Raw genomic sequence first — 13,701 nt, forward strand, 5'->3', positions numbered from 1 at the left:
CCACCTATACATATGATCAAGGATATTATAAAGAATAAATATGATTCTCCTTACTTATCCTGGAAAAAGATCCCAAAGCCGGTTAGAGATATATGGTTTGGAGAATTTCAGGTATACTTATTTGGTATGATTTCAAATATGTGATTTAATTTGTACTAATCTTTTTGGTATTTTCTAAATCTTTTCAGAAAGAATTTAGGTGGTTGCCTGAGTACAGCACGAGGATCAGAACAAATTTTGAGAGGAGAGGAGCGACCCGTCTCAAGGACATGTTCACGAACATTAAAAAGTCCGGGCAGCATCCTAATTGGATTGGAGAGGGCGTTTGGGCTGATTTGAGTAGTGCTTGGGCGACCCCTGAGTTTGTAAAAATGAGAGAGCAGAATAAACAGAATGGAGGCTCTGACTGTGGTGGTTTATGTAGCTCTCTTCATACTGGTGGATCTGTACCTCACACGGAACATAGACGGCGACTGGTAAGAGATTTAAATTAGTACATTAAATAGATTTATGTTATTATAACTATATCTTAAATTTTCAGAAAGAGTACCTTGGTTGGGAGCTAACACCACTGGAGTTGCATACAAGAACTCATCAACATCAAGCTGATCATCAGTGGGTTGATGAAAAGGCTAAGAAGGCTCATGTGAGTAAATATTTTTGGAAATTTTGAATAAAAATTTATTTAGGGTAAAACTAATTGTAATATCAATTTACAATTTATTTTATGGCTTTATTCTCGCAGGATGATTTTGTACGAGCTCGAGAAAGCCGCCAGTCCCTTGGTGAGGGATCATCTTCAGGATCAGCCCACACTTCTGAGTATCATACTTGGTTAGATGTTGTTGGTGGAAGACAGAGGGAGAGGATATATGGCTTGGGTATACAGGGCTATGCTTATGAGGGTAGTTCATCCACCTCAACATTTTATGATCCAAGTGGAGTTGAAGAAACTGTGAGTCGGAGGGTTGCAGCATTAATTAGAGAGATTGAAGAAATGAGAAGGGATCAAAATGAAATGGAAGCTGAGCTGCAATCCTACAGAACTGAAAATCAGAGAAAGCAAGAGGAAGAGCCATGACGAACATTTCGAGACAGCGAGGATACAGCTGAAGATTAGAACTATTTTATGTTTATTGTGAACTTGTTAATTTGTGAATTTCTGAACTTGTGAACTTGTGACCTGAACATATTAACTTTGTTTACATTTAATGTTTTTTTATTGTGCTTATGTTTATAATTGTGATAGTTGATTGAATATAGCGGCGTGTTGCCCAAAACTTGTTGTTATATATTGCTTTATATGGAGGTTTAGAATCTAGGGTGAACCTCCCTCAAATAGAGGGGATGCTGACAATTTTTTTTTGCAAGTGCTACAGGTTTCCGGCGGCTAACCGGCGATTTAGCCGCCGGAAAGGACGATACCAGACGGTTTTTATGACCGCCGGTATTTTTGTCAAGTCGCTGGTATGTCACCGGCGGTGAACCGACGCGTGCCAGATATTTATCTGACTCTCGTCGGCAGCCGTAACCGCCGGCAAGACGTCGGTGAACGCACCGCCGGTGAGCCAATGACCGGCGGTGTAAGTGCCGTCAAATCGCCGGTAAAAAGAGGGCTATTAACCGACGGTTTACGTCGCCAAAAACTTAGGCCGCCGGTGAATTTTTTCCTACGCCAATTTTTTTGGCAGTTTATGAACCGCCGATAAGCCGCCGGTGTAACTGAAAATCACCGGTGTAACCTTCTAAACCGCTGGAAAAAATCGCCAGTATTGGCTTTTTTTCCTGTAGTGTTGGCTACTCTCTCATTCCAAACTGTAAGGCCCGAGCCTGGCTTGGGATTGGTTGGAAGTCTATGCCTTTTGCTGAGCCCGTTGGTTCTCACTCCCCTCGATATGTATCTCTGTAACTTTTTTGTACTGTTTTTATAGCATGTTGTAACCTCCTCTTTTTATTGGTATGAAATTTTCTTAAAAAAAAACCCCCCTTTCAACATATATGCACATGTAAATAAGTTTTGGGTTCTAAATAAAAAAATAAAATCTAAATAACAAAATAAAAAAAACTTGCAAGTAATTTAAATTTAAAATGCATAATAAACAAAAATAAGGTTTCTATAGGGCCCTAAGGTTGGAAATTCGCACATGCACATTAAGGGTTTTGGGCCTTAAGGCTGTCTAAGTTTTAGAATACTTACACTGTACCGGAGCAAACATCTGGTATTTTTTCCCATAGCACCCCCACCCGATTAGATGGGGGCGACAGACACCTTTATCCCTTTTTTACCTTTTTCTTTGTTAATCGATACCATTCCTCATAATTCATGTGAATAAAGACAATAAAGTAGGTATTAGAAGCACATTTAATAATTATAATTGAAATAATTAAAAGAACGTAAGTTAAATCTAAACATACTTTTTTTAGGGCTTGCACATCAATTCGGTTGATTGTCTTTTGAACTTTTTACTTATGAAATCATACTTTGTATTTTTCTAACATTCATGGCGAGGCACAAGAAAGGGGAATAAGAAGAAGAGAGATAGAGAGAGAAAGAGAGCTCATACTTTTCAACATTTTCACTTTCTAATAATCACCCAATTAACTCACTCTCCAACACTCACACACCTTTCACCCCTTAACAATCTAACTTTCACTTTTCACCCTTTCACACACTTTTCCCTTCAACACAAACACTTTCACACTCACCCACACATCTCTATCCAAATTCACTCATTTTCATCTTTTGAACATACACTTGTGCTCCACTTTTCAAAACACCCACAAGTTCCACTTTTCAACTTTACAAATCTCAATATTTTAAAATCCATACACTTTATAGTACACACTTTCCAAAATATCTCACCTCCTAAAACACACACAATTTACTTCTCCTTCCACCACTATATGAAAACTGCTTATTTCCAGTGGATGTTCTAGCGGATCTATATACACACTTTCCAAAACATCACCCCTTCCAAAACACACACAAGTCACTTCTCCTTCTACACCAAAACACTTTTCTTTTCATATGAACATTTCATTTCCTAAAATTTTCTACATTATCTTCAAAACCACTCTTTACCTTTCAAAAAACCATAATCCACTCTTCCTCTTTCCCATCTAATACCCTTCAACATACACATAAAATCCACTTCAACATTCCACACACTTTACTATTACACATTTACACATTTCACATTATTTTACAACATACACACACACACACACACACACAAAGCTCACCTTTCCACAATTCATACACCACACTATTCAACACTCACACACTTCACTTATTATTCACATACACACCTTCACTTTTTTGAGATCAATACACTTCACTTCAATTTCCAAAGTCACACAATTCATTTTTCCACATTTACACATATCACTTTCCAAAGAAACACACAAATCACCTTTCAAAGCATACATGTAACACTTCTTAATCTACACACAAATAACACTTTTCAAAACACACACACCTTACTTTACTATTTTCACATTTATATGTATCATCATTTTTTTAAAGAAACACACAATCCACTGTCCAAACATACACCTTTTCACCTCTCAAAGATCACACAATCACCTTTTGAAACATACACTTCTCACTTTCCAAAATCCCAAAATTTTACTTTTCAAATCATACACACACTTTACCTTTCATAGTCCACACTCTCTCTTTCTTAATCTACACACAAAGAGCCCTTTTAAAGTCATACATGTACTTTTTATCTTTTCTAAAAAAATCTACACATTTTCTTACATACTACAAAAAATAGAGCACAACTATATGCATCATTTTTCACCAACACATACACCTATTTTTCAACTCAATATTTACACCCAATGCAAATATGAGATGCATTGTCACAATAAAAGCACTATCATCCTATTTCTTCTTTTAAGCATAATACATGTACTCCATAAACATTCTCATTTCATTAATTAAAACAAACCTATAAGGGAGTAATCTTATTCAAATACTTTTCATAAAAAAATTTGCCGCTTGGGAGATACACTAAAACCATTTCTCATAAAGAGAAATAAGATCGCAAGTTTAATTTCATTTTTGTGTTAAAAGAGAGTCTCAAGAAAAAAAAAAACAATTTTCAATAAAAGAATAAATCGGAACATTTTTTTTTATTTCTAGAGAAAGATAGCCTTCAAATTTCATATATATCTTTATGAAATAATTACTAATTTATTCATATTTTGATGTTTAAAGTAAAGATAATTTTAATTACAAGAGTGACTAGTGAACTTTAGAGGATAAAAGCAAGTTGGAAAACTAAACTTTATTCGTTTCTAAGGAAAAGATACATAGAAAAATTTACCAATTTTCATTTCTAAACATAAGAAACAATTCAGACATGTTCTTGATCATCAAAGTAAGAAAATATAACATATCCCTTTTAACTTTTCCAAGAAACAAACTCGGCCTTTAGCGAAAAGAAAAATACTCAAGTCAATTTTAATTTTATCAAGATACATGTGAAGACTTTTATTAAGTTGTTCATGGTTTCAAGAAATGAGAAACACTTCAAATTCTTGAAAAGGAAAGGAGGAGAAGAAGAGGGCTAGGGTGAGAAGAGAAATAAAGGAAAATGAAGATTAAAAAGAATAAGAAGAGGAGGAAAAATACACCTATACACAAAAGGAGATCAAGTATGGGAGGCAGGCTTCCTAGGAAAGAACTGGTCGGAGATGCTGGTCACGGCTTTGGAAGGTCGAAGGGAGGAGGAGGTCAGGGCTTCCGTCTGGTCTGATTCCAAACAAGAATGTGAGAGAAAGGTAGGAAACATAGAGGGATTTTGCAAGCAACAGGAGATGGAGCTTGGAAGCCTTGCCAACTGGGCGAGGAGACCTTGGAGTTTCAATTCTTGCCTGGGCTTCTTGTGAACAACCAATATGACAAGGGGGAGTGCTTCTATTCCGCAAACTAGGAGGGGTATGAGAGAGGGAAAATTATTAGGTCCGGACATTGGACTTAGAGATAGAACTGGAAGTCAATAAAATGTTGACACGTGGAGTGGACACATGGATATTCAATATGTTTAATGTGTCTGCATAACTTTAAGCCAAGAACACCCAAAGTGCAACTAAAGCGCAGGTAAAACACAGGTAAAGTGCTGGTAAAGCATAGTTAAAGTGCAGGAAAAAAGCACAGGTAAAGAACAATCTCGAGATCCGGTGTTCGGACCTAATAAATTTTCCTCGATGAGCCAGCGGGTTGGGTTAATTTTACGAATAGAGAGAGTGGGTGGAGTGGAGGGTGGTTTTGTGAAATAATAGGGTGAGAGATGGGTGAGGACTATGAGGTGCGGCACAACTATCCCTAACCGCACCCTTAATTTTGAATTTTAAAATGGGACGTTGTTATAATTTTTTTTTTGAATAATCTATGATAGCAAAATCTTGGAGGAAGTATGACTTTGGCAGCCCAAATGAAGTTCTGCAATGGAAAATTAGAAGGTCTCTCAAAAATTTGTACTTTTGGAGCAAGAATAAGTTGAAAGAAATGAATATAAAGATTCAGGAACTGAAAAACGAGATTATAAAACTACAAGAGCGTGAAGCTAGAGATGGAGGTCTAAACCAGGATGATCTATTACTTCTTCGCAGCAAGGTGAATGAATTCAATAATAATTTAGCAAGAATTTCTACCTGGTGGAGACGGAGATCCAAATGTCAGTGGATGGAAGAAGGGGAGAAAAACACCAGATACTATCATACCTATGCAACGGCTAGGAAAAGAGGTAACCAAATTTTACAGATTGAGAGAGAAGATGGTATAATGGAAACAAACCAGGATGCTATTCATAAAATCTTGGAGAATTACTACACAGAAAAATGGGGAAAACGTAACTGCAATTTACAGGATTGGCCTAAGTTCAAAATTTCAGATTGTATTCAGGCAAAAAATCTGAACTTTTTAAAAGCTAATTTTACTAGAGAAAAATTGGTAGTTACGTTGAGGAAAATGGATAGTAACAAGTCACCAGGTACAGATGGTGCCAATGCATGCTTTTTTAAAAATTACTGGAGCATTGTTGAAGAAACTACATGGAATGCAATTGATGATTTTTTCAAAACTGGAAGGATGCCTGAACAATGGAAGGAGACGATGGTGTTGTTGATCCCGAAAGTCCAAAATGCTAAAGAATGCTCCAAGTTCAGGCCTATATGTCTCTGCCTAACAGTCTATAAGCTTGCGGCTGGAATGATCCTTAACAGATTTAAAAATTATTTACCAAAAATCATATCAGAATACCAAGGAGCTTTTGTTTCAGGTAGAAGTATCTCAGATAACTGCCTGATTGCATAGGAAATCACTAGCAAAATGAAAATGTCTGTGGCCAAACCGGGATTCTTTCTATTGAAGCTTGACATGGAACAAGCTTATGATAGCATGTGTTGGGAAACTCTAAATCAAGTACTGAAATTTACTGGATTTCCTGAAATCTTGATTCAGCTGATAATGCAGTGTGTTTATAACCCAAAATACTCAATAGTGATAAATGGTAAAAGAACAGATTGGATCCAGGCAAATTGCGGCTTTAGACAGGGATGTCCCCTATCACCTAGTCTATTCATTTTATGCTCTGATCTCCTTTCCAAGGCTCTTGTTGGGAGTAATAACAATTTGGGGATGAAATTAGCACCGAATATGGAGAAATTATCTCATCTGCTGTTTGCAGATTATATTCTTGTAGTAGCAGAGGAATCCAGAGACAATGCTGAATCATTGAATATTATCCTAAGAAGTTATTGCAGATGGACAGGACAATCTATTAACTCTCAAAAATCCATGGTTCTATATGGTAAAAGAGTTACAAGGAAGAGAAGAAGGAAAATTAATAGAATTATGGGCTATAAGGAAGTCAAGGAACTCAATTACATGGGTATCAAATTGACCTTGAGGAGATTAAAAACTGAAGATTTCAGCAGTACAGTAGAAAAGGCTATGAGTAAAATTAATTCTTGGGGAGCTAGATGGTTATCTTTGGCTGGCAGAATAACACTCATAAAATCAGCCTATTCAAACATGATCTCATACCAGGTAGCTCACTCCCTTATTCCTAAAAGTATTTTGCTTAAAATTGATAAAATGTGTAGGAGCTTTTTGTGGCATAAAGAAAATGGAAATCAAGGAATGCACTACATAGCTTGGTCAAAACTTTGTCTACCTACTAGTTTGGGAGGGTTAGGCATCCAAGGTGCATCAGAAGGCAGGGACCATTAAGAGAGAGACTAGCATGGATGTATCTATAGAATAATGAATCATTGCTCTGTAAAATCCTCAAAATGAAATATGGGGATAAAATCTGGGAGGAGAGTACGAAGATAGGTGCTACATCAGCATGGAAAATCATCAAAGACGGCATCAAGTCCCTTAAACCCATAATTAGATGGGAAGTTAACAATGGCAAAAGCATTAATGCAGTTAATGACAACTGGATTCTAGACCGCAATCCTAGCAGCTAGCCTGCTACGTGCAATATAGAGAAACTCTTAAATAAAAGAGTTTCTTATTTTATGAAACAAGACAGCAACTGGAATTTAGAGAAATTGGCTGACTGTTTCTCTAAAGATATGATGAATCTGATTATTCAAATGGACAAGGGAGAGAGCAACAGAGAAGATAAGATTGAATTGATTTGTAGCAATTCGGGGAGGACGATATCATCTCTTTGTAATGAAGCGATTAACACGAATCTGGACAGCAATCTTTGCAGGTCCAATTGGCTGAGAAAACTGAAACTCAATCAAAGAACTCATTTGTTTTGGTGGAGATTGTTAAACGACGCTCCACCTACTAATTTTTGGTTAAACTATAGGAAATTAATGAACAATTCTCATTGTCTAGAGGATGCAAGATGAGGGAAGATACAGAGCATATAGCCATTAAATGTGAAAAGCTTTTGGAGATCACAACAAAACTGAGACAGTGGGGTTTTAACGTCCCTTCCTTTCAAAATCTGGATGAATTCATTGAAGAACTCAGTAATAAAACTGACAAAGGCCTTGCAAAAATTTATACTTTAATTGTTTATTACAATTGGAGATCACGGAATCTGGGCAAACATGGGAATTCAGAACTTCCCATTGCATATATAGCAGCTGAAGTTATTTCTCAAGCAGCCTTCTATCAATATTTACCAACCGAGAAGAACTGGAGCACTAATAAGCATTTGCTGTCTAAAGCTTGGTGTCCCCCTCCTGATGGTTGGTTAAAATTAAATGTAGATGCTGCTTTATTGGATTCAAAATTGGCAGGAGTAGCTGGGCTGATCAGAGATTGCAAAGGGAGAATGATTTGTGCATACGGAAAGAAGATGAATCATTGGGATATTGCTCATTTGGAACTTAAAGAAATCCTAATGATGGAAAAATACAAGATTGGTTTTGTGAATACAAGGGGATAATCATAGAAGGAGATAATGTGAATATCATAAAGAAGCTCCAAGATTCTATCAAAGTGAAGACTAATAAAGGTACGAAATTAGATTTATCTTTTCTTCAAGTGTTCAAAAAGATTATGTTTCTCTTTATTCCTAGATATTGTAATAAGGTGGCCGATTGTTGTGCCAAGCTTGATTTGTTAGGTGATTTCTTTTGGGACTCTTTTATTGAAACAGAACTTCCAACAAGTTTTTTACACTTGTTTAGGAAGGACTGTCAAGGAGTCACTTAGTTGTAGAACTTTGTATTTTTCTTGATGCTCTTTTAATGCCATTTGCATCCTTTATTCAAAATGGGACGTTGTTATACAGATATATATATATATATATATATATATATATATATATAATCTATTTTTTTTGGAATCAATATATATTTATTTTAAAAGAAATTAATAAAAAAATTTTACAACAGATTAAATTAAATTCTTTTATTTAATTTAACTAATGACATTAGCTCACGACGAGCCAAATTGAGCTAATCAGAGCTATTATCATTTAGATCAAACTCATGTCGAGTTAATTTGATTCATTTTTGCTTCGATTGGTGTAGCAATTTTCATTTTAAAATGGTCAATTTGAGTTTAGTTTGGAGTTGAATTAGATTTGGATTAAATTGATTTTGATTTAAGTTGAATAGCAAGGTTGAGTCAACGCTACATTAGTGGGCATCTGCCTAAGGGGAGTCCTAAAGGAATGGCATCTATACTAGGCTACGAAGACCTAGGTGCTAGAGTTAATTCCATATAAATTGGTCTTGAAAAATGAGGTCAACAAATGGACCCCCAATATGCATGATAAACTTACCAAAGTTTATCATGTGTATTGGTGTTGACCAAAATGATCAAGTAAATCTGAAATTAAGTTGGAGATTTGAGTTTATGAATTGAAGAAAATTTTTAGCTTTGAGAAAGGATCATAAATAAAAGTTGATAGAGTTCCGAGTTGATCCAGTTTATTTTGAAGCTTGATGATGGCTTTAGCAAATAATAACTAATGAGATTTGTATTATTTAGTAAATTAAATGTATGAAATAGTCGAATATGATGATTTGAAGGTACCTTGACATAAATAGAGAGTTTGAATTTGATTTTTATAAGACCAAAGTCTTCTTTCTAGTTCAAGAGGAAGGAAGCCACCAAGTGGGCACATATACCTACCTTCTAAAATAGGTGTCATTATAACGAACTTATGCCATATGACTATAGGATGTCGTAAGAGTGGATTTAAACCTAAGAAAATATTAAATCAGGATGGCTACCGTAAAAGCAGACTTATGCCAAAAATTCAATAGGATGTCATAAAAGAGGACTTAGACTTAAAAATGGATTTAATCAGGTTGGAAGCCATAAAAGAGAACATATGTCAAAAGTCAATAAGATGTTGTAAAAGCGGACTTAGACCAAAATACAGGTTTAAACAGGATGGCTGCCGTAAAAGCGGGCTTATGACGGAAGTCAATATGATGTCATAAAAGCGGACTTAAACATACAGACATATTTAGGCTTCATTTGGGGGCTTTCTTTCTGCTTCTTGATGTAGCCTTATAGTAAAAAAAATTTATTTTTGTACTAGAAAGCTGTTTCAAGAAGTGGAAATAAAGCCGTCCCAAACGAAGCCTTAATCAGGATGGTTGCCACAAAAGCAGACTTCTATCAAAAGTCATTAGGATGCCATAAAAGCAGACTTAGACTTAAAGATAGATTTAATAAGGATGGCTACCGTAAAAATGGACTTATGCTAGAGTTCAATAAGATGCCGTAAAAGCGGACTTAGACCTAAAGACAGATTTAATCAGGATGGCTGCTGTAAAAGTATACTTATGCCAAAAGTCAATAGGATACTATAAAAGCAGACTTAGACCTAAAGACATATTTAAAAAGAATGGTTGCCGTAAAAGTAGACTTATGCCGAAAGTTAATAAGATGTCATAAAAGCGAACTTAAATCTAAAGATGGATTTAATCAGGTTGGCTATCATAAAAGCGGATGTATGTTAGAAGTCAATAGGATGCCATAAAAGCGGACTTAGACCTAAAGACAGATTTAATCAGGACTGCCAGAAAAGTGCTCTTATTCCAAAAGTCAATAGGATGTCGTAAAAGTGAACTTATGCCAAAAGTCAATAGGATGCCATCAAAGTGGACTTAGACCTAAAGACGAATTTAATCAGGATGGCTACCATAAAAGCGTACTTATGCCAGAAGTCAAAAAGATGTCATTAAAGTGGACTTAAACCTAAGGATAGATTTAATCAAGATGATTTTAGTAAATGTGGACTTATGCTAGAAGTCAATATGATACCATAAAAGTGGACTTAAGCTTAAAGACATATTTAATTAGGATGGTTGCCGTAAAAGCGAACTTATGCCAGAAGTCAACAGGATGACGTAAAAGAAGACTTAGACCTAAAGACCATTTTGATCATTTTTCCCCGTCATAAATGACGTTAATAACTTACAAATGTTCTGCCAAAGATCAAAAGCTTTTGTCGATGTCACTTTCTAGATTAGGAGGGAATATATTTGGTAGAAATATATAATTAAAAATTTCTAGATTGAAAATTTATTTTATTCTCCATTATGCATGATCTTTATAACTTACAAATAATCCCCTGGGGATTATGTTTTTATACCAGATCATCATATGTCAAGAAGGGAAATTAATAAAAGGATAATTCCCCAGTAGTACTATAGAACATCTCAATTGCTTCAAATCTTGAAACCTTTCAATTTTAATTTTCAAAAGTATACAAGCTACTTGGACCCTGTACAACATGTTACATTCATAAACTTTATAAAAATGTGTATGCTGAGAAATTTGTAATTTTAATACAAATCTTCATAACAACATCATTATACATAGTATTTGTTAAGATATCGCCCATTGATGGGCAACATAGGATGATCACCCTTACAATCCACCAATTAGTAAGATCCTCCTTGGTAGACTTTCTCCTCCACAAAAGGACCTTCCCATATAGGCTCAAATTTACCCCCGAATCTTTGACGAGTCAATATAGGTCTACATAGGACCAACACAAGCTCTCCTACTTGAAAGGTTCTTGGACGTACCATTTTATCATGTGCTTGAACCATATGAGATTTATAACTCGAGGTTCTATTGAGTTTACAGTTGCTTCTCTTCTGAACCTTCGAGTTCTTCTAGTCGAAGTCAGGCATTCTATTGAGATGTGATATTATTGTTAATTGCAACTCTTAGAGAGGGAAGTTGTGCCTCTAAAGGGAGAACACCTCAACCCTGAAGACTAACCTAAATGGTGTAGACTGAGTTGGGGTTCTATATATGGTTTGGTAAACCTACATAGCCTTACCCAACTTTTTATGCCACTGTCGCTTATTGTCTTCTAAGATCATCTTTAGAATTCCTACCAATGTCTTACTAAAGGCCTCCGCCAATCCATTTGCCTGTGGGTAATAGCTTGTGGAGTATCTCCAATAAATATAATGATGCTTAACAAAATTGTTCATTTTGGTGCTCTTGAAAGGACCATTATCAGATATAATTTGATGAGGAATGTCGAATTGATATAAAATATGGTCTAGAAAGAATTGGAGCACATTATGAGTTATAACTTCTCGTAAAGGAACAACTTCCATCCATTTTAAGAAGTAATTTGTTTCTACTAGAATGAACCAGTGACCTTAAGAATAGGGAAGATTTATAGGGCCAATGATGTTTGTGCCCCAAATTTCAAATGGCCATGAAGCAATTGTTGGATGCAATAAATTAGGAGGTTAGTGTAGGACTATATCATGTACTTGGCACTGGTGACAATGACATGCAATAGACATGCAATTGTCAATCATTGAGGGCCAATAATATCCCAGTCTTTTAATCTTCAACTTTATTTTAGGGCCAGATTGGGGAGCACTACACAACCTAGCATATACCTCAGTCACAATCTTTAGGGCTTTTTATTTATTGACATAACAGAACCACAATTGATCAAATGATCGGCAGTAAAAAGTGTTATTTATTAGTGTATAAGAGAGATCCCTTCTCTTAATTTGATTAGTGACAAATTTCTCTTGAGAGAGTTTGATTTCTTCCAAATAGTAAATAAAAGGTTTCCTCCAGTCAATCGTTTCATCGTCAACAGTAAGGACAATCTCACTCTCAGAAGGAAATTTTTATTGATGTATTTTAAGTCTATAGGAGACAAGATCTTGCAACCTTGAAATTCTATAAAAATGGATTCTTCTTCTATACAAGCTAACTCTTTTGCAAGCTTTGCAAGGGCATCCATTACATAATTTCTTCCACGAGGTATCATATACAAAGTTATGATTGGAATCTGCTTGAGAAGCTTCATCTGTACTGATGGTAGGGAAGAAGTTTAGGTTTCAAGACTTTGTAAATACCAGCAACTTGATTGATAATAAGTTATGAATCTCTAAAGATCCTAATTTCTTTGATTTCTATTAATACTGCTAATTTTAACCCAGTTATTAGAGCATCGTATTCAGCCTTGTTATTAGTACAAGGCTCTAATAATTGGTAAGTATAAGGCAATAATCCCCTTTTAGGGGTTATGAAAACCAACCCGATATCAGCTTTCCTTGGGATTACTCTTGAGGTTCCCCAATATTTTGTGAAGACACCATCAAAATATAACTCCCAGGTATCTCCTTCCTACTCCTCTAAGCTAATAATTTGTTAATCATGGAGATTATCATTTAGAGGGGACTTAGTAAGGATTGGGTGTGCTGCTAAGAAGTTAGACATGGCTTGACCTTTGATAGCACATAATGGTTTAAATGTGATATAAAATTAGAGCAACAACATTAACCATTTTGCTAAACACCCCGACAATGTTGGATGAGTCATTAGGGATTTTAGTGGATTGACTCTAAAAATGATATTAATCTTATGAGCTAACATGTAATGCCTTAGTTTTTTGGCAGCAAAAATCAAAGTTAAATAATTTTTCTCAATAGGCGGACAATTAGTTTAAGTTGGTAGGAGTCATATACTCAAGTACTAAAGTGTGTTCTCTTTTCCTTCCTCATTAGTCTGGGCTAACAAAGTGCTAAGAGAGTTGTCCAAAGCTATGGTGTAAAGATTTAATGGTTTTCATGGGATAGGAGCTGCTAAAATTGGTCGTGTCAATAAATACTGCTTTATGCTTTCAAAGGCATTTTGACACTTTTCATCAAAATAGAATCAGGCATCTTTTTTATATAAAGAGGCAAATGGTTGACACCTACCTGACAAGC

General features: G+C 35.5%; 1 protein-coding gene across 1 annotated transcript; it reads left to right on the forward strand.

Moving 5' to 3' along the window:
* The first annotated feature begins 12 nt into the window (after positions 1–12).
* LOC110095388 lies at positions 13–1,441 on the forward strand. Its single transcript, XM_020820916.2, has 4 exons — positions 13–111; positions 189–476; positions 746–905; positions 1,380–1,441. The coding sequence occupies exons 1-4, from the start codon at positions 13–15 to the stop codon at positions 1,439–1,441; spliced, it is 609 nt and encodes a 202-aa protein (XP_020676575.2).
* The last annotated feature ends 12,260 nt before the right edge of the window (positions 1,442–13,701 follow it).

Source organism: Dendrobium catenatum, unplaced genomic scaffold (assembly GCF_001605985.2).
Source record: "Dendrobium catenatum unplaced genomic scaffold, ASM160598v2 fragScaff_scaffold_911, whole genome shotgun sequence".
NCBI lineage: Eukaryota > Viridiplantae > Streptophyta > Magnoliopsida > Asparagales > Orchidaceae > Dendrobium > Dendrobium catenatum.